The sequence below is a fragment of the Panthera uncia genome, chromosome F2 (assembly GCF_023721935.1).
Source record: "Panthera uncia isolate 11264 chromosome F2, Puncia_PCG_1.0, whole genome shotgun sequence".
NCBI lineage: Eukaryota > Metazoa > Chordata > Mammalia > Carnivora > Felidae > Panthera > Panthera uncia.
The window spans coordinates 38993581-39013349 of record NC_064812.1 but is presented as its reverse complement, the minus strand read 5'-3'; the positions used below and the strand labels follow the sequence as shown (position 1 = coordinate 39013349).

At 39.8% G+C, this 19769-nt stretch overlaps 1 protein-coding gene across 5 annotated transcripts in view; it reads left to right on the top strand.

Annotated features, from left to right (window-relative positions):
- Positions 1–37: 37 nt before the first annotated feature.
- The window catches only part of MTDH (metadherin), a 56713-nt gene continuing 36981 nt past the window's right edge, over positions 38–19769 (top strand). For 2 of the 5 annotated variants that reach the window (XM_049633054.1, XM_049633051.1), the window contains exons 1-2: positions 40–748; positions 13431–13532. In XM_049633054.1, the coding sequence (XP_049489011.1) occupies positions 368–748; positions 13431–13532 (483 nt within the window). In that variant the 5' untranslated portion in view covers positions 40–367. Of the gene's footprint in view, positions 749–13430; positions 13533–19769 lie in introns of all 5 variants that reach the window. The other 3 variants (XM_049633055.1, XM_049633056.1, XM_049633053.1) reach the window with 3 other exon arrangements.

The window sequence follows — 19769 nt, the reverse complement described above, 5'->3', positions numbered from 1 at the left end:
CCCCGCCCCCCTCCTCCCCCCCGCCGCGCGCGCGGCGTGGATCGCGGCCGGAGCCGCCATTGTTCCGCCAAGGGACGACAGCAGGGCCTGGCCCTGGCGCCGAGACGCCGCTTAGCGGCCGCCACTGGAGACACTCCCTCCCGCCGCCCCCCTCCTCCTGGCGGCGGCGGAGTGAGGCTGACTAGGGGGAACTGGGAGCCCCCTCTCCTGGCGGCGGCAGCTGCCGATCCCCGGCTCCGGCGCGAGGGTCGGCCGCGATGCGCTCGGCTTGAGGCAGTCCGGCCCGTCCCTTCCTCGCCTCCCTTGACTCTTCTACGGCGTCTGTGCGCCCCAGCGTCACCCTGAGAGTCTCTTTGACGGAGGGAAGATGGCTGCACAGAGCTGGCAGGACGACCTGGCCCAGCAGGCCGAGGAGGGCTCGGCTCGGCTGCGGGAAATGCTGTCGGTTGGCCTAGGCTTTCTGCGCACCGAGCTGGGCCTCGACCTGGGGCTGGAGCCGAAGCGGTACCCGGGCTGGGTGATCCTGGTGGGCACCGGCGCGCTGGGACTGCTGCTGCTCCTCCTGCTCTGCTACGGCTGGGCCGCGGCTTGTGCCGGCGCCCGAAAAAAGCGGAGGAGCCCGCCCCGCAAGCGGGAGGAGGCGGCGGCCCTGCCGGCCCCGGCCACCGACGATGTAGCCCTGTTGAAGAATCTCAGGAGCGAGGAGCAGAAGAAGAAGAACCGGAAGAAATTGCCCGAGAAGCCCAAAGTGAGTAGGGGTGGAGCGGCGGTAGAATAGGGGCCAGGGCCCGGCGTGGAAACCCTCGAGCGAGCGGAAGGCCGAGTCCCAGTCCGCCCAGCGGGGAATGGAAGGGGAAAAGAGTGAGGTTAGTCGAGAGCTGGGACTGAGCTCTCCCCAGGTGGAGGAGGTGATCGGTGGACACGTTGCTTGGGGAATCGTGGAAACTCGGGAAGTGTAGGACGAGTGGGGAAGACTAGTTTCGAGGAAGGAAGTTGGACGGCGGCGTGGGGTACGTTTAAATAAAAGCGCCGGGAGGTCAGGCCATTTTCGGGAACCTTGACCGCCGGAATAACATGCCAACCCTTCTTGAGGCCTACCGGGTAGGCTGCGTGTGTGGAGAGTGATGGGACCTTACGGTGGTGCTGGGAAGTTGTGGAAAGACTGCGCCTGGAAGGCAGATGTCTACTTCAAGTTACATTGAGACGGTAGCCGGTGGAGGAAATACGATGACCTAAAAAATCTGGGGTTTACGGAGGATTAAAGGTACCCAGGTCTAGACGCGCTTCCATTTTAGTTAAACTGTTTAAGGGAAATGGTTGCCCACTCTTACTCTTGTGAATGCAGCCAATGGAGGCCTGAACAGGAGCAAGGCAAGAGGGAGTCGTTGCCTAATATACTTCGGGGTACATGGCCCCATGAGGGAGAGCTAAGTCAAGTTAAGCGGTGTGCGAGGTTTTGAAATAGTGAAAGGGAATGACAGAGCAGAATGGTGCTGTCTGAAAGAGATTTAGGCACCGTTTTACCGGACCACGTGTGGAAATGCAGAGAGCATCACATCTATTTTATCATGCTTTCCCGTTTTATTTGTACATTCTTTATTACCAGTGGATCTCCCATTATATCTTTTAGAGTTTTTTTATAATACTTTACAAGTGGAGGGTGTGTAGAATTAGAAACAGCTAGGCTATTTTTATATACACTGAATTAAGCTCCTTACCTTTCAGTGCAACAAAGTAAATGTAACCCAGTCGTAGCATGTGAAATGCACTCTGATGTGTGTTGCCCGGTGGGAGGTATACACATAGGAGTGAGAATCAGTCATGGAGACTAATGTAGGAGACAGATTCATCAATTATGCTAATAGAGCACAGACAGGTGAGGCTTGGAGGGTGGGAGACTAATTCCATTGAAGGAATTTAGGAAAGTTCCTGGAGGAAGTGGGATTTGAGTTCAAACTAAAGCAATGAGAGTATTGTTGGAATAAGTCAGTATTAGAGAAGTGACAGGTCACAGTTGGTGCATAATTAATTAGGCCTAGGTAAGTGTTCACATTTAGTCTGCTGATTAAGATAACATACAAAACTTAGAAAAGGATAGGACTTTGTCAGTATGAATTCTACCTTAAGTTAGAAGAGGAAATAGAACTGATTTCGAATATATATAATTACATTTTTTGAGCAGAGGTTACCGGAAAGTAATGTTACGGTGGATATAGAGAACCTGGCTCCAAAATAAGCGAAGGAGTGATCTTGAAAAAACCACACACATTAATAACCCTAAACCCTGTGTGGATGAAGCAGGTTGTGAACATTTCAAAGCCCTGTCTGGGACATCTAGAATTTCAGGTAGACTTGAGTCGAGAGACAGGTGCTCTAGGAGTCCATCCGAAATGCATCATAACACTCAGACGACCTATCTGAAGAAGGAACAGGTTCCTGTGAAAAATACTCATCAGACTTAGGACTTACTCCTCTTTTTCATCTTAGTTGAGGAATGGGGCAGTGAATGAGTAAATAAATCTTAGTATTAAGCTTTAGGGAGTGAAGAATGGGATGACTAATCAAATTGTTCAGTGTTGATTGGGTGAGAAAATATCTTTGCCTACCTCATGGTATACAGGTGTTGGAGAAGTTTATCAACATTAACAAAATTGTGGCATTCTAGCTTTTTGACTGCAACTTACAATAAAAAACACATTTTCTATTACAGTACCTCCCAACTTCCACCCCCTTATCGAGAACACACACATATCAAACCATACGGTTTGTTTTTCTTTAATGATAGTTGTGACCCATCAAATTGGTTTCACATTTCACTGGGAGGCATGACCCACAGAAAAACACTGCTTTATGAGACTGAGAAATAGAAGCACCCATTTATGTAGTACTCCTGTGCTTTGCACTGTGCTAAGTATTTACTTGGAGAAAGGCAGCATACAGCTTGCAATTTGAAGGCAGTAAAAAGGAATACAATATTCATATGTCTCATTGTGAAGGGGATACAAAAGTAGAAGCTCAGTTGCTCCCCAGGGAGATTTTATTCCAGTTGTGGAAAAGGATACGCTAAAAAAAATTAACAGTGCAAACCCATTGTGGGCCCAGGAGGCTGTGAAAGACCTTATCACGGAATCTGGCTTTGAAAGTCGGTAGGAGCAAGATAGTGGAAAAGGCTGAAGAAACAGGAAAGGCCCAGGAGAGGAAGACTTAACTCTGTCAGCCTGGCAGGAACTAAACTTGAATAAGGCATTTAACCTTGCTCTGTTTAGCTTATCTTGTTTATAAATTGAAGATTTTAGTTGAGTTAAAACATTGGAGGATTCCTCAAAATGTTATCTCTGACTATTTGCAATGGAGTTGCTTTGAATGCTTATTAAAATTTATAGATTCCTGAACACCAGCACAGATCTTATAAATTCAGAATTCAAAAATCTCTGGAACTGAGTCCAGGAAATCTGCATTTTTAACAAGCTCCCTTGGTAAATCCTTGCTATTAGTTTAAAAATCACTCACTGGCATAGAGCCATAAGATCCATAGTAAAGGAGAGATTTCTAAGGGGTGTCATGTTTAATCTTACAATCTATCTCTTCATTACTATATCATTCTGATACACATTTTAGTATATACTTACTCTGATCCAACTAACTAGTTTTGTGAAGGGTTATTACATATTAAATGTTTTGTTTTCATCTTTTTATCCCATTATTTTTAGTTCTCTCTTAAATCATTGCAAATTTTGCAACTCAGATTTTTAAAATTTGTTTCTAGTAGTTTATTTCTATCTATAGAGTAGGTGGTATTTAGCTTTTTTAAACCAACACATTAGCACTTTTTAAAATCTTTATATCATTTTGATTTTTATTCCCTAATACTCTTGGCAAAGGTCTTTCAGGGTATGAATTGCAGTTTGTTTTCCTACTAAAAGTGAAGGGGGTGGCACTTTTCAATGGGCTTATTTCTTGGCATTTTTGGAAATCATGTATTTTCCCATGACAGCTAGTACAATGTAAGTATTAAATAGGAACTCAGTAAATATTTTTTAACTTGACTTAATCTGAGCCATAATTTAGATGGATGTGAGATATCATATAACTAACTGGTGTTTAACAGTTGTTGCCTTGAATTTCAACTAGAAGCCTACCTATAACCAGGGTCAACTTCAGTGAAAATTTGTATTAGTGAAAAGGTTATTTTTATATTAGTGTAGGACTTCTCATAAAGATTTGCCATAATGCAATTGTTGATATCTATAAGCTCACTGAATAAGTAGTGTTTTTGTCTTGTTTGCTCTTGTATAACCTTGCATAGTGCTTAGTACTCAGTAAAAAATTACTGAATGCATAAAGTAGTAAGATGCCCTACCAAAGTATTTATACCACTCATTCCCATTCTTCATGCCTGGTAAACAGCCATGTGAGCCACCTTTTTATTTTTACAGTGGAAGATGGCTGTGTTTGCCTCTTCTGGCTAAAATTTTATAAGGTCTGTCATTCTATAGCCAATAAATCATTCTAATAGTATGCAGCGTTTTTCGTAGTCATTATTTCTGTTCCAGTTTCATTGCCACTGCCCTACTTTTGGACTTTATTACCTTTTGCTTAGACTGTACTAATACCATCCTAACTGGTTTTCCTGCTTCCAGTCTCTCTGTGGCCAATCCTTTCTACCCGCTCATGCCAGTTAAATCTTTTAAAGCCCAGCTCTGACCATGACTTTCATGTTTGCGTCTTGTCAGTAGTTTTCTCATCACATGTTGAATAAAACCCAGTCTACAACATGGCACTCAAACCTCTTTATAATGTAACCCCCATCTTAGATTTATCTCTTAACTATTATCCCAAACACATTACCATTGGCTAGACTTTAGTGTCTCTTATTCAAACTATTTTGTTCTATTAAAAGCCCTTTATTTCTTTCTCTCTATGATTTCTACTTATCCTTCAAGGCCCAGCTATGGTGCTGTCTCTACTCTGAAGCCTTCCCTAGTTCTGCAGCTAGGGTTAGTCTCTCTCTTTTATATTTTTATTTTATATTTTTTATGATACCTGAAACAAAACTGAACATTGCCTGGGAAGGTACCTGAAGGGCAATTCAGATTTTTTCCCCAGCCCTGTGCATGTCTGTGAGTGATGAGGAGAGTACCTCAGGTATTAATTTTGGGATTAGAAATTAATTTTAGTGAGCAGGTGAACTTGCCAATATGGAATCCCTGAATAATGGGGATCAACTTCATATTAGTCTGTAACTGTAACTGGACCATTCCTCTCATCTCCAGAACCTCATGTCTAGGTTTATACTTGATTTCTTCTATTGGAAATCTGACATTTGTCTCAAATTTTAACATCTCCAAAACAATTCATGATTCCCTTTTCTCTCCTGGTCTTCCCCATTTCTGTAAATGGTAAATGACTGCCACCCATTCAGTTATTCAGTCCAAAAATCTAAGAGTCGTTCTTGATTCTTCCCTTTTTCCTCATCCCCTTGTATCTTCCGTACCTCATATCTAATCCGTCAGCAGGTACCATCAATTTTATCTCCAAGATGTGTATTCAGTCTGACTACTCTCATTCTAATGTCTATCTGGCCCCTTAGCTCACTTACAGAGTAGTAACCTCTGCACGTTGCCCCCCAGTCCTAAAGCCAACACTTGTCTAAAACCAACACTTCAGTAGCTTTTGCATTTAAAATCTAAACTCTTTCCTGTGTGGCCCAGCACCTGCTTTTCTTTCTAGGCTGATTTTGAGTTCATTTCCTCTCTTTATTACCTCCAACTGTAGTGATCTCTTTTCAGTTCTTCACTCTTTTACAACCCAGTTCCTTTGCATGAACTATTATTAGCACTTCTGGGATAATCTTTTGCCTACTGTTCAAATCAGCCTGTAGGTCTTACCTTAAAACTCACCTTCCTAGGGATGCCTGGGTGGCTCAATCAATTAAGCATCCCACTTTGGCTCACGTCATGATCTTAGTGTTCATGAATTTGAGCCCCACACGAGGCTATGTGCTGACAGTCAGAGCCTGGAGCCTGCTTTGGATTCTTTGTCTCCCTCGCTCTCTGCCCCTTCCCCACTCATGCTCTGTCTGTCTCTCTCTGTCAAAAATAAACATTAAAAAAAAAAAAAAAAAAACTCCTCTTCCTAGAAAACTATTTACTGGTCACCCTAGTTGAAATAGGCATCCCCTTCTGTCTTCTGCGTCAACTTTTTGTATGTATTTATTGTAATTATCACAGTTTGTAAATTACTTACCCATTTATTTTTCAGAGGTCTTTTCCCTCCACTAGGTTGTAAGTCTTTTTTTTTTTTTATGTTTATTTTTGAGAGAGCAAGAGAGTGTGAGCGCATGTGCACTAGCAAGCAGGGGAGGGGCAGAGAGAGAGGGAGACACGGAATTCGAAGCAGGCTCCAGGCTCTGAGCTCTCAGCACAAAGCCCAACATGGGGCTGGAACTCATGAATCATCAGATCATGACCTGAGCAGAAGTCAGACACTTGACCAACTGAGCCACCCAGGCGCCCCTAGGTTGTATGTCTTGATATATATACAATGGCAAACAGTGCCTGGCATGTAAAGTGCCTTTGATGATTATTTGTCGAACTCAGTTCTGAACAAAGTATAATGATACCTCATAGTTTAATTGGATAATTTATTTGGCTAAGTAAATTTAGCTGTTAAGATATTCCAATAGAAGTATGTCTTTTAGGGGTGCCTGGGTGGCTCAGTTGGTTAAGCGTCCGACTTCGGCTCAGGTCATGATCTCACGCCCGTGAGTTCGAGCCCCGCGTCGGGCTCTATGCTGACAGTGCAGAGCCTGGAGCCTGTTTCAGATTCTGTGTCTCCCTCTTTCTCTGACCCTCCCCCATCCATGCTCTGTCTCTCTCTGTCTCAAAAATAAATAAGCGTTAAAAAAAAAAAAAATTAAAAAAGAAGTATGTCTTTTATTCTAAGTAGTAATTTTGCTGTATTATCCCAGGTATTAGTAAAGGTAAATTATATCGCTTGCTACCTACAAACAGGATTTTCTTTTTACCTTTAAATCACTATTCCCCATGTTATAAGTATAAAAAGAAAAATCATTTGATTAAAAACTCCTGAGTTCTAGATAAACATTGCTGATTTTACAGAAATGGAATCTTGAGATTTATAGATTATAATAACTTATTTGAGGTCATAGAGCAAAGGAGTTTCAAAGGCTAAATGGTATGATAATTTGTAGCCTATGAATTCTGCTGTTATGTCCGTGTACCTCTCTGGTTTTCATAGCATGTTCAAGGCTATTACATTGCATTCAGAGAACAATTCCAATTTTCCCAGTAAGTTACAGCTCTCTTCTTTTTTTTTTTTAATTTGCTTTAAGGTTTATTTATTTTTGAGAGAGAGAAAGAGAGCACGAGCAGGAGAGGGACAGAGAGAGAGGGAGACACACAATCCAACGCAGGCTCCAGGTTCTGAGCTGTCAGCACAGGGCCCCACGTGGGGCTCGAACTCACAAACCAGGAGATTGTGAACTAGCTGATGGGCACTTAACCCACTGAGCCACCCAGGCGCCCCTCTCTTTATTTCTTTCAAAATTTACTTTTAGAATCAAAAGTTTGGGGGCACCCAAGTGGCTCATTCGGTTGAGCGTCCATCTCTTGATTTCGGCTCAGGTCATGATCTCACGGTTCGTGAGCTCAAGCCCCACGTTGGGCTCTGCGCCGAGCATGGAGCCTGCTTGGAATTCTCTCTCTCCGCCCCCCCCCTCCCTTGCTCACTTGCTCACTGTCTCCCTGTCTCTCTCAAAAATAAGTAAATAATCATTAAAAAAATAGAATCAAAAGGTTGTGCTGAAAATTGTAGTGACTCTTACCAAAGCTCCAGAAATTTGGCTCTGTTTGGTTAAATGACAGGACTTTTTCATCTTGTCGTTGTATTCTGCCAAAGTCCTAACAGAGAAGACCTTTAATAATTATGCTTATCTTAGATATTAAGAGCAGCAATAAACCCTCTTAACACTTGAGGTTTCTTTTGCACTTTGACATTATTGGTTAATGTACTACTTCTCAAGGTTATGAAAGCTTTGAGAGTATTTTTTTAGTTTTATTTTTTAATTTTTTTAATGTTTATTTCTGAGAGTGAGCACGTGAGTGGGGGAGGGGCACAGAGCATCCGAAGTGGGCTCCATGCTGACAGCATGAGGATTCCTGGTGCAGTTAACAAGTTGATAGTTCGGAATCCCTGAAGAGAGTTGAGTCTTTGGCTAGCTGCTTGGAAGGCACAGGATCTTTACACTAAAGGAAATAGCTCAGGATATATATAGCATGATTTTGCAAATTTGAATCATAGGCCATATTTGTAAGATTGTACTCTCAGTTATTAAGAGTTTAAAATTGGGGTTGGATTTAAAAATAAGTTAGTAAATTACTATAATTAAAGCTGTAGTATATTTATATTTGACATATTCACATTTGGCAGAAAAAAGACACTTTCAAATAAATGGGAAGAAATTGTTCTATCTTGAATTTATATCAGAACTCTTCAGACTAAAAATATACTGACCAAGGCAAGGTCTTGTTCACTAAATGAGATGATGCATGTAAAGCATCTAGCAAGGTGCTTGGCCCACGGCAGATACTTGGGAATTATGTGTCAGGCCGTCTTCACTTTGTCAGCTAAAGATGATGCACCTTGAATTTCCATAACATTTTGCCCTTGATCTTTTTTTATGATGGGTGTAATATGTCTACTTATGCCTCCTGTATGTTCAGAATAACTTTAAGCTAAGAAAATTGAAACTCTGGTGAAATAGTAACTTCTCCGGGATTACACACATTGGGGAATTCAACCCTGGTTTCAGCTTGCCTTTAAAACCCATATTCTTTTCCTTTACGAGTAGGGTTGGAGGGGTTAGGAGACAGGGGCAGAGTATACCTTTTGTCGTGTATTTTAATGTATGCTGTTGTATATGTGTCTTCTTCCTTTGCTAGGTTCTGAGCTTCTTGAAGGCAGGGATTGTGTCTCACTTGTTTTTGTCTCAAGGTTTTAAGGGTTTTACGTATTACTCTTATGTTCACTTACTGGATAGTAAGTGAATGAACATAAGTGAGTATGATGTAATTTTCTTTTCTTAGAAAATGGTGAAACTATAAGCAGTTTTTTAAAAAAGAAAGATACTACATTGCTGTCTTTGACAGCAAGCCTGGACTATTTCTAGCCTCTGAGAGGCTGTGTTTACTTACCATTTGTATTCTGTTAACTCCCCAAAAGAATTTGTGTCTGGAGCACTGGGCCTGATGGATGCATGTAGTGTCTGTTGACCTTCTTGACCACCAGGACTTAATGCTGGTTGTAGGCTTGCTAGTTGTGACCTGAAAGCTGGACAAGGAGATGAGGATTTGAGCCATTATAGCCATGTTCTCTCATTTATTGTCGTTTTAACAAGAAACTTGTATGAGTACATATTTTCTTTATATTTACAAATGATGAAATAAAGGGTTAAGTCAAGGAAAATGCTTATAATCACAGTGATTAAATATAGAAGTCGAGTCTTAATCCCAGGTTTGTCCAGTTCCAGTGTCCATGGTCTCTTCATCTTCCATTTTTTTGGTAGTTGGTAGGCTGCCCTTCTAGTTTCTTAAGGTGTTTCCAAGTAATTTGAAGTCATGGTTTTTATATTTTCTATCTAGAAATAAAATTCACATAACTAAGTGAAAATGGGATTCTAAATGGTTTTGTTTTAGAAGTCAAATGTTAAACTTTACTTATGGTTATCTTAGACGTAGATTCCTTTGGAGTAGATGTCCGTTATTAAGCATATCTGCTTATTCTGAACCTCAAAACTCCTCAAGGGCAAATTCCTTTCATTTGTCCTTGTTCCTGAGGTCCCTAGCCCAGTGCCTGAAGTACTTAATAAACATTTATGAAATTAATAATTTAAGGGTTGACTAACATGAAAATTATATTTCCTTTAAATCAGGCATTTTTTAAAGTTTGTTTGTTCATTTTGAGAGAGAGAGGTGAGTCAGAGAGGGAGAGAATCCTAAACAGGCTCCACACTGGCAGTGTGGAGCTCGATGCGGGTCTCGAACCCAGGGACAATGTGATCACGCCCTGAACTGAAACCAAGAGTCAGAAGCTCAACTGACTGAGCCACCCAGATGCTCCACAATCAGGTATTATTCAGTAAGAGACCCTGCTCCCCTGCTGTGTGTCTCCTTTTTGCATTTTATTTTCTTGATTGTCAGCTAGGTATCTTCATTTTGGTTTATCGCCACCCCTCCCAACACACACATGCACACGCACACACACACACACACACACTCACACACTCACAATGTTCTTTCATGAATACGTTTTTAAAAGGATGTGGCGTAGGAGTTGGGGAATGTATAATAATAAAGCAGACATAGCATTGCCTATAAGGAGTTCATCCATCTAAGAAATGATTATGTCATTTTTCTGTTTCTGGTTGATTTTCACCAAATTCGGAGGATGTTCTTGTCTAATTTAAAATATAGCTTATATTCTATATGTGAAATTAACTTTGGTTGGCCCTGGAAGGAAACACCTCAAAGTTTTCCAGAAAATTTTATACTAGGTTACAATGAGAGGCCCACATAATTGCTAATCTATGGAAACGTATATATTAAGGCTTCATGATGAGAAAAGATAATACCTTTTGTATAAGATACAAAAGATAAAACCCTGTTGGCAGTCAGGTTGAATTTGAAGTGTTGGTTTGCAGTTAGTTGCTTTTTCTTTTTCTCTTCCTCTTTTTCTCTTTTTCCTTTTTTTTTAGACAGTGGAAGCACAAGTTGGGGAGAGGTGGAGCGGGGAGAGAGAGAAGGAGAGAGACAGTCCCAAGTAGGCTCCATGCTCAGCATGGAGCCCAACTTGGGGCTCAGTCTCACAACCCTGGGATCATGACCTGAGCTGAAATCGAGAGTCGGAGGCTCAAGCGACTGAGCCACTTAGGCACCCCTTTACTTAATTAATTAACTTACTTACTTACATTTAGTTACTTTCATGTGAGCAGATTTACGTAATATGCCTCCATTTCTGGATTTGCTGATTTAAATGTGGTTAATGATTTTCCAGGACAAGGCCTTCTTGACCAGCTAGTGGCAGGACAGATGAGTGTTGCTGGTGGGTAGGAAAGGCACAGCTGGCATTGTGTATCCTTTATTCATAGGGCCCAAGAGTTCTGTTGGGATAGGAGGAGTATTGTTTCATGTTATCTGGCATTTTGAGGAAGGGTTGTTGCTGACTCCCAAATGTTAGTGGAACATTGAGAAATCTGCATAGACCGAAGGAACAGCTACAGTTACAGTAATTGCATAAATTCATCTTACGAAGAAGGAAGTAAAAATGGCACAGGTTGGAGTGTGGGACCACCTCTGGCTTGCCGGTCATTTCAGAGTCTGTGAAATGGAAACGGTGTTCCTGCTGTAGCTCACGGGATTGAGGACTTCAGAGTTTATATTTGTTCAAAAGGAGATTGTTTCATCTTTCATTTGGGAGGCTGTATCACCAGTGTTTGCGTTTGGCCTCAAAGGAATTGCATTGAATTTTTTGTAGTTTTTGACCAATTAATTCCTCACCTTTTAGCAGTTAATAAATTAAGATGACTCCATGTAGTCATTTACATGAATAAAATGGAAGTGCTATAGTAGTGACTGTGATGGAAAGTTTCCTGAAGGGATTAGTTAAGTGAAGTTTCAGAAATGTAAGCCTGTGAGCTTCCAGTTAGAGACTGGAAACTGAAATTGAAGCTGCAAGATCGTTCAGGGGGCATAAGGCTTGTATAGAGAGGGTGAAGCTGAAGCAGACCACAGGAAATCAGAAAAGGTTTGGCTGAAGAGGATAATAAGAACTAACATACGAGAACTGACAATTGAGATGCTGATCTTGGAAGTAGAATTAAACGGTTTTATATTCCTGATGTGGTTATTGCTCTAAGTCCAGATTCCTTTCAGGGTTTTCTTACCCTTCTTTGTGTACCCCCCCCCCCCCCCCCAACATGTACCTACACAGGGAAGCTGGTGAGAGGAAGCAGCATGAAAGTGACACAACAGCACAGGAGAAAGAAAACCAAATCAAGAGCAAGGAGGCCTGGTTTTGGCATCTGAGTTTAACAAATTGCTTAAGAGCCAGCAGATTAAATTGGGGTTAATTAGGATTTTCGTCAGCTAAAAGACAGCTTTTGTTTTGGCTTTTCTGCCATAAATCTTTGAAAAGCCTACAAATCGGGTTTTAGAATATTAATGGTCTGTTTCTCTAACTGTATATCCCTGATAATTTCGAACAAACTCTGGCAAAGTCACATTATAGAAACTTGAGCATCCTATTGTTTTCTGGAGTATGGTTCTGCTATAATGAGTAATCTGGTGGAAGTCTGTTCTGCAAGAACTGGAAATAAGGCAACTGAAACTAGTATATTGATTTACTAACTCATTGAATTATTGGAGTATGAGAATAAGCAAGTGAAAAGAAATAGTAGGACCCAGAGAGAAGAGGTTAGAATACCAGATACCTGGACTCCATTCTTCAAACTCTTGAATCTAAATATATTTCTGGTGATAGAACATAGAAATGTGGTTTTTTGGGGGGGGGGGGGAAGGGGGGAGGATTAACCCCCAAAACTAGTGATTCTAATTAAAACCCAGACTTGGAATTCACAAACTTAATTTTACTCATATCTTTTTATTTTCGGAGTGTTGAAGCTGAGGTCACCTTTTTAAGCTGTAGCACTGGCTTGGTAAATTTCTTAATCCCAGAACAATAGAGCCATTAGATAATAGAATTACGAGAGGCATTAGAGATAATCTAATATAGAGGCCAACAGATTATGGACCAGGGACCAAATCTGGCCCTCTACTAGTGTTTTGCAAATAAAGTTTCATTGGAATACAGCCACACTCAATTTATTCATCTGTGGCTGCTTTTGTACAAAATTGCACTGTTTTGTAGTTGCAGCAGAGATGATATGGCCCACAAAGCCTAAAATGTTTCCTGTCCCTTTATCGAAAAAGTTTACTGACTTTTAAATAGACCACATCTATAATTTTATATATGTGGAAATAAGACTCAAAAGATAATGAGTGAAACGTTTTGAGATTACACTACTAATTGGTGGTGAGCGTGCAAATACAGTTTAGTTCCCCATATTCCTGCTTTCATTCCATGAGTTTTTGTTGGAGGAACTGATACCCTGGGTGAGATCAGAAAATTTATTTGTGGTACAGGCTTTTGTTTATAGGTTCATTATCATATTACAAAACACAGTTATTAGAGATAGTAGCACATCAAGTCTTACAACATGGCTGTACAGAAACCTATTAAAGTTGGGTCAGGGGGTAGCATTTGATTGTAGTATATGCTGTTTCTTGAGTATAAATCTTTGATTTGACCCTCCAAGCAGTTTGACAACAAGATTCTTTTTGTTACCTGTGCAGCCGAATGGACGGACAGTTGAAGTGGCTGATGAGGAAGTTGTCCGAACTCCTCGAAGTATAACAGCAAAGCAGCCCTTAGAGACAGATAAAAAAAATGAAAAGGTAAGTTTGGGAACATATGAAATTACATGCAAGTCTCTTAATAAAGAGAGTGACATATAAAAATGATGTTTTTCTGTTTCACAAAATTGTATGTATACTTCCCCATTTAAGGACAACTGAAAATATGAATTTATCATAGCAGATGGGTGGTAAAGGCTTAAGTAAGTTGTTTTGTTTTTTTACTTTTAAAAGGAAGGATGTATCACCAAATATTTTTAAACATGCTGTGGCAGTATTAAATATTCACTTTACCAAAACAGTTTTATTTATGACTTGAGTGTCTTTTATAGGAGTAAGGTTGCAGGTATGTAACACCCTCTTATTTGAAAACAGGATTGTATTATCTTTGTTAATAGTACACTTCTGACATAAAAAGCTTACCAACTTGTTCGATGGTATTAAGTGTTGAAAGAGATTTCTGTTCTGATGGAGACATAATTGTCTACTTATTAGACATTTTGAGTTTGTTGAACAAAAGAGAATGTTCTGTGCACTCTTAAGTTTTCAAATAAGACAATCTGTCATACCCCATAAATGGTACATTCCTGGGGTTTTATTCAGTTTTCAGTGTTAGAACTGACCCATTTTTTATTTGACTTAGGCAGAATGTAAAAAGGAATTGTTAACAGTGGGTTGTCCTGCTGTGGGAGAGAAACTTCTCATTTAAGTCCTTTCGATACATTTAATACTTGTGCTCTTCCACTTCCTTTTTAAAACCCTGTGCATGCATAACTCCTTTTTAACAAAGAAAGACAAACCAAAAAATAACGAAAGGTAGATAAGTGGTTTCTAGAAACCAGAATGCAACAATTCCAGTCCTACAGAATAATAGTATGAAATGGTTGCTACACTTTCTTAACGCTTACAGTTTTTAAAGTGTCTTTGAAGAATTGGCAAGATCAGTTCTCCTCCGTAACCCAGTAAAATTGGTCTAGGGCCAAGATGGCTGCAGGTAGGATGGCGTAAAATGAAGGATAGTTGTGGGCAGAAGTTAAATTTATGCCTGATTTTGCCTTTGGCAGAAAAATAAATAGGAAATAACTTGTATTAACAAGTAAGCATGCAATTTCAGGATTGTAAATTTAAAGTGTGAATAGTTTATATGTCTGATACGGATTTGTACTCCTTCCCTATAATATTTCCTTGTTTCTGGATTTTCTTCCTCCTAGTGAGCATTTTATACTTGTTCCTTTTTCCACTCCCTGAATTATCCTGAAATATTTGTAGTTGGAATAATTGATGAACTGCCATTCATCTCTGATTGGTTAATCATATATAGATCGGGTGTAGGAAGATGAAAAAACCAGTTTAGAGTTTATAATCATTCTGAAATTTCTTATGTTAAGAAGTAATTACAATAATTGATATTTGTTAAATATCTATAAAATGGCAGGCACTATGCAAGGTGGGGTGTGTGTATAATGTATGAATGTATGTACATATATCTTGTAGGGACAAAGTATGTATCGGGTGTACTTTTAAGACTTTATAGAATATTTATCCATGTTATTTTATTTATCCTCATAAGAGCACAGAGGAGGTGGTATTATACCTATCTTACAAATAAGAAACCTGAGGCATAAGTTATCTAAGCTATTAGATGTAGTCAGTTCTAACCCAGACCCATCTGACTTCAAAGTCTGTGCTTTTTACTGCTGTGTATTATTTCTGATCCTTTCATAAACTCTAGCAGGCAGGTAGTAACAGCCCCATTGTACAAATAAGGACTGTCAGCATGGAGGGATTTTGCAGTTTTACTCAGTGCACAGTTTCTGAGCTAGGATTTGAATCCAGCTCATTCTGGTGCCAAAGCCTATGCGTTTTTCAATCACTTGACAGTACTGCCTCCTTTCAGTTGCTGTTGCTTTTTTAGAACAAAACTTCTGCCTTTGGTTTGCTGTCTACTTGGTTAGGCTTTTTGCATAATAGTAAATGCTACAGCTCATGGCTAGTGTTTCTTTTTGCTGTCTGCATCTTGAATTTATGCTTTTTAACTTGGTTTAGCCCAAAAGACTTTATTTCAGTTCATTTTTTGTGCTATTGCACTGTTTTTGCATGTTGTAAATATGTGTTTTAAGGCTTTTTATTACTTTCTTTCTAAAGAGGCTTCTCTTAGATCTACTTATGTACCTTAATATATGCATCATTGTATGTTTGCTTTTCTCTCAGAGCCACATCTAAGCACTCTAAGCTGTGATATTGAATACCTTGCCCTGTCACTTGAGTAATAAGCCTTAGAAGTAAAACATTGTCTAAAAACCACGTATGACAAGAGTTATAGATCTTGGGTCTATAAGCAAGTTAAACTACCATAGTTTTCTAGGTCTTTATTTGGCTGTGAAGGTCAATACTTCATTGATACTGGTCTCTAGTAGAGTAGACCTAGGACCATTAGCTGGCTGAATGCATTGTGCTATTGGATGCTGAAGAGAATAAGAATGGAAGAAGTACTTACTCTCAGAAAGACTGCAGTCTAGTTAAGGAAAGGCAAGCACAGGAGAAGATACCAGGTAACAAGACTTTGAGTGCCAGATATTCAGAGGAGTAAGATTATCCAATTTGGGTGGCCAGAAAGAATTGACAATTGGACTCTTAAGGCTAGGGATGGTATTTTAGTAAGTAGAAGTGGGGAGGCCAGCTTTGGCAAGTGAGAGAGAAACAAATGGACACAATCAGACATTATTCAGCTGAAACAAAAGAAGATATTCTTAATGGAAAGCTCTCGATAAGTTTGACTGGTCAAGGTGGGGGTGGGGTATGATAAAAATAGATATGTTCAGCTGGCAGCAACGTTTATGATTAACAGGTCAGGCTTATATCAGTGATTATGAGGATCTGAATTAAGATAGAAGTGTAAAGATTGTTAGAGAAACAACAAAAACCAAAATGTATAAAATTTGGTCACAATCAAATTTATGTTTATGTTCAGAATGAAGTCAATGGTGTCCTACTGAAATATCATTCATTTTTAGTATTAATAAGCTCTTACATTTTTTATGTTGCTACGTAATACAAAATATTTTCACCTCTTTTGACCCTGTTGACTAAGTCTTCGTTGAGGAAGGAGAGGGGTACTATCATTTTTTTTTAAATACAGCTCATTAAAAAGAGTTTAGTGGATTGCCCAGCATCACATACCTAGTAAATAATGCTCCCTCAATTTCACGGAGGCAGCTGTTCTCCAAGTGTGGTTTGTGGACCCTTGGGATGGGGTCCCAGGGACCCTTTTGTTGGAGATGAAACTGTTTTTATAATAATTAGGACATTTGCCTTCTTCACCGTGTTGATAGTTGCACTAATGGTGCAGAAGCAATAGCAAGTAAAACTGCTGGCTTCCGAGCACAAATCGTGACAGAGACACCAAACTACTCGTAACTGTATTCTTTATGCAATCCACTCATAGTTAAAAAAAAAAAAAAAAAAAGCTAGTTTCACTTAAGAGTATTCTTAATGAAGCTATAAAAATGATCATTATTAATTTTATTAAATCTTGACCTCTGAACACATGCTTTTTAATTATTTTGCATGATGAAATAGGAAGTATACCTACAGTATGCTGTGTACTGAAGAACAGTGGTTGTCTCGAGGAAAAACATTTGTGTAATTGAGTTGCAACCTAGACTAGTTACTGTTTTTACGTGAAAGAACAGCTGATAGATACCAATGGTTATTTAGACCTGGGTATTTGCAGACATTTTCTCAAAAATAATTAAAATGATCCTGTCACTTCAAGGAAAAGAATACTTAGTATTTGTTGCAAATGATATAATGATTTGTTTCTGAGTGAAAATTAGAAATCTGGAAAATTTGTATCTGCCACCATTAGCTTGACAGCATCCCTGTGCTTAAAGAATTTCTGATGAGATCAGTTGTGATATTAACAAATGGGATTATTATAAATACTGTATACAATGGAATGTTTTAACATTTTAGAAGATGTGTGTAACTCACTGAACCAGTATTTTCCAAGTGACCAGTACTTGCATGTTACAAAATCAGACAACTGTGAAAGTTTCATTAAATGCACAAGGTAGACCAATAGAGTGTGGAAAGTTCATTGATGCACTTTCAGATTCCATGTTGCAACAATTTTTAAGAAACTACCACTTGACAAGTTTCAGCATAATACTTTCCCCTGCCTCTACCTAAAGTCCCTTGTGACTTCCCATTGCTCTTACTCTACAACCTTGAACATAACCTAAAGGTCCTGCCTGTGATTCAGGTCTCTGTTCCTACCCCTCACCCTCTTTAAGTCTACACTCATTGGTTTTTTTTCTTTTTTGTAAAGCAGCTTTATTTTGAGATATACCACAAAATTTATTTCATATAAGTGTATGATTTTAGTTGTATTGCAGAGTTGTACGGCTCTCGCCATAGTCTAGTTTTTGAACATTTTCCTCTGCCCACTACCAGTAACTCCCCATTTTCTCCGTTTCTTCTTAGTCCCAGCCCCTGTCAACCACTAACCTTTGGTGTAATGTCAAAGGATATCACAATTAGCTGAAAAAGCAAAAAACAACAACAACAAAACTATTAAAACGATCCTTTTAAGGGCGCCTAGTTGGCTCAGTCGGTTAAGTGTCCGACTTTGGCTCAGGTCATGATCTCGCAGTTTGTGAGTTCGAGCCCTGTGTTGGTCTCTGTGCTGGAAGCTCAGAGCCTGGAGCCTGTTTCAGATTCTGTGTCTCCCTCTCTCTCTGACCCTCCCCCGCTCTCTCTCTCTCGCTCTGTCTCTCTCTCTCTCTCTCTCTCTCTCTCAAAAATAAATAAACATTAAAAAAATAAAAACCAATCCTTTTACCTGGGGCACCTCGGTGGCTGAGTCAGTTGATCATCCAACTCTTGATTTTGGCTCAGGTTATGATCCCAGGGTCGTGGTATCCATGCTGGGTGTGGAGCCTGCTTGAGATTCATTCTCTCTCTCTCTTCCTCTTCCTCCCTCTCTCTCCCTCTCCCTCTCTCCCTCCCATCCCCCCCACCCCCCACCCCCCACCTCCCACCTACCCCTCTGCCACTCTCCCCGCTCTCATGCACACTCTGTCTCTCAAAAAAAAAAAAAAAAAAATCCAGGGCACCTGGGTGGCTCAGTTGGTTCGAGTGTCCAACTTCAGCTCAGGTCATGGTCTCATGGTTCGTGAGTTCGAACCCCCACATCAGGCTCACTGCTGTCAGCCTGTCAGCGAGGAGCTGGCTTCAAATCCTCTGTCCCCTCTCTCTGCCCCTTCCCCATTTGCACTCTCCCACAAAAAAAAGTCTTAAAAGACTTTTAAAAGTCTTAAAAATCCTTTTTCCAATTATATATCTATGTGTATGTAGTCAGATTTTCTTCACATGCTTTAAATAACGTATCACAGTAAAATTAAATGCAAAAGGAGGTATGCGAATCCAGCTATCTTTTATGAAGCCAGATATTAAAGATATTTGCAAACTGTAGAACATACCAACCATGCTGCTCACTAAAATGTTTATTTGTTTGTTTTGGAAAATACAGTTATTTATATAGGTGTAATTATACAGTATGTAATTAGTCTATTATTATTTTGAAATAAATTAATATATTAAATAATATCTTAGTTTAAATTTATAGTATGTTAGATACCAGTAGATACAACCCATGTAAACAAAGGCTCTTTGATATCTTTGGTCTGTTTTAAGAGTATCCTATCACCAAGACGTTTGTGGAGTAGGAGTGATCAGTGTTTAGAAGACCATAGACAAACTTATTCCAAGGCATCATAGATTTTAAACAACTGTAAGGTATAGTAGCTCTTAGCAAAACAGAGAACACTGCGTGCCCAGTGAATTTACATGCATTTGTGTTTTACCTTCCATAATACGTCTTAGAAACAATAGTCTAAAATCGGGGATTGGCAAACCATGACCATTGGCCATATCTAGCTCTCTGCCTATTTTTTGAAAGTTTATTGGAATGCAGCCACACTTATTTATTGTCTCTGGCTGCATTTATATTACAACAGCAAAGTTGAGTGGTTGCAATAGAGACCTTATAGTCTGCAAAGCATAAAATATTTATTGTCTGGCTCTTTTTTTTTTTTTGCTGAACCCCTCTTTTAAACTTGTAATACAATCTTTTGGATTCATTAAAATATTTCATTATCTGGAATGCTTTGAATCTGATTGTGTAGGTCTTGGACTCTTGACCTTTTGGGCTCGTGCCATAGAATCTATAGCTTCATGATTCTTGGGTTCCATCCAAGAATTAGTAGTTTCAGTGCC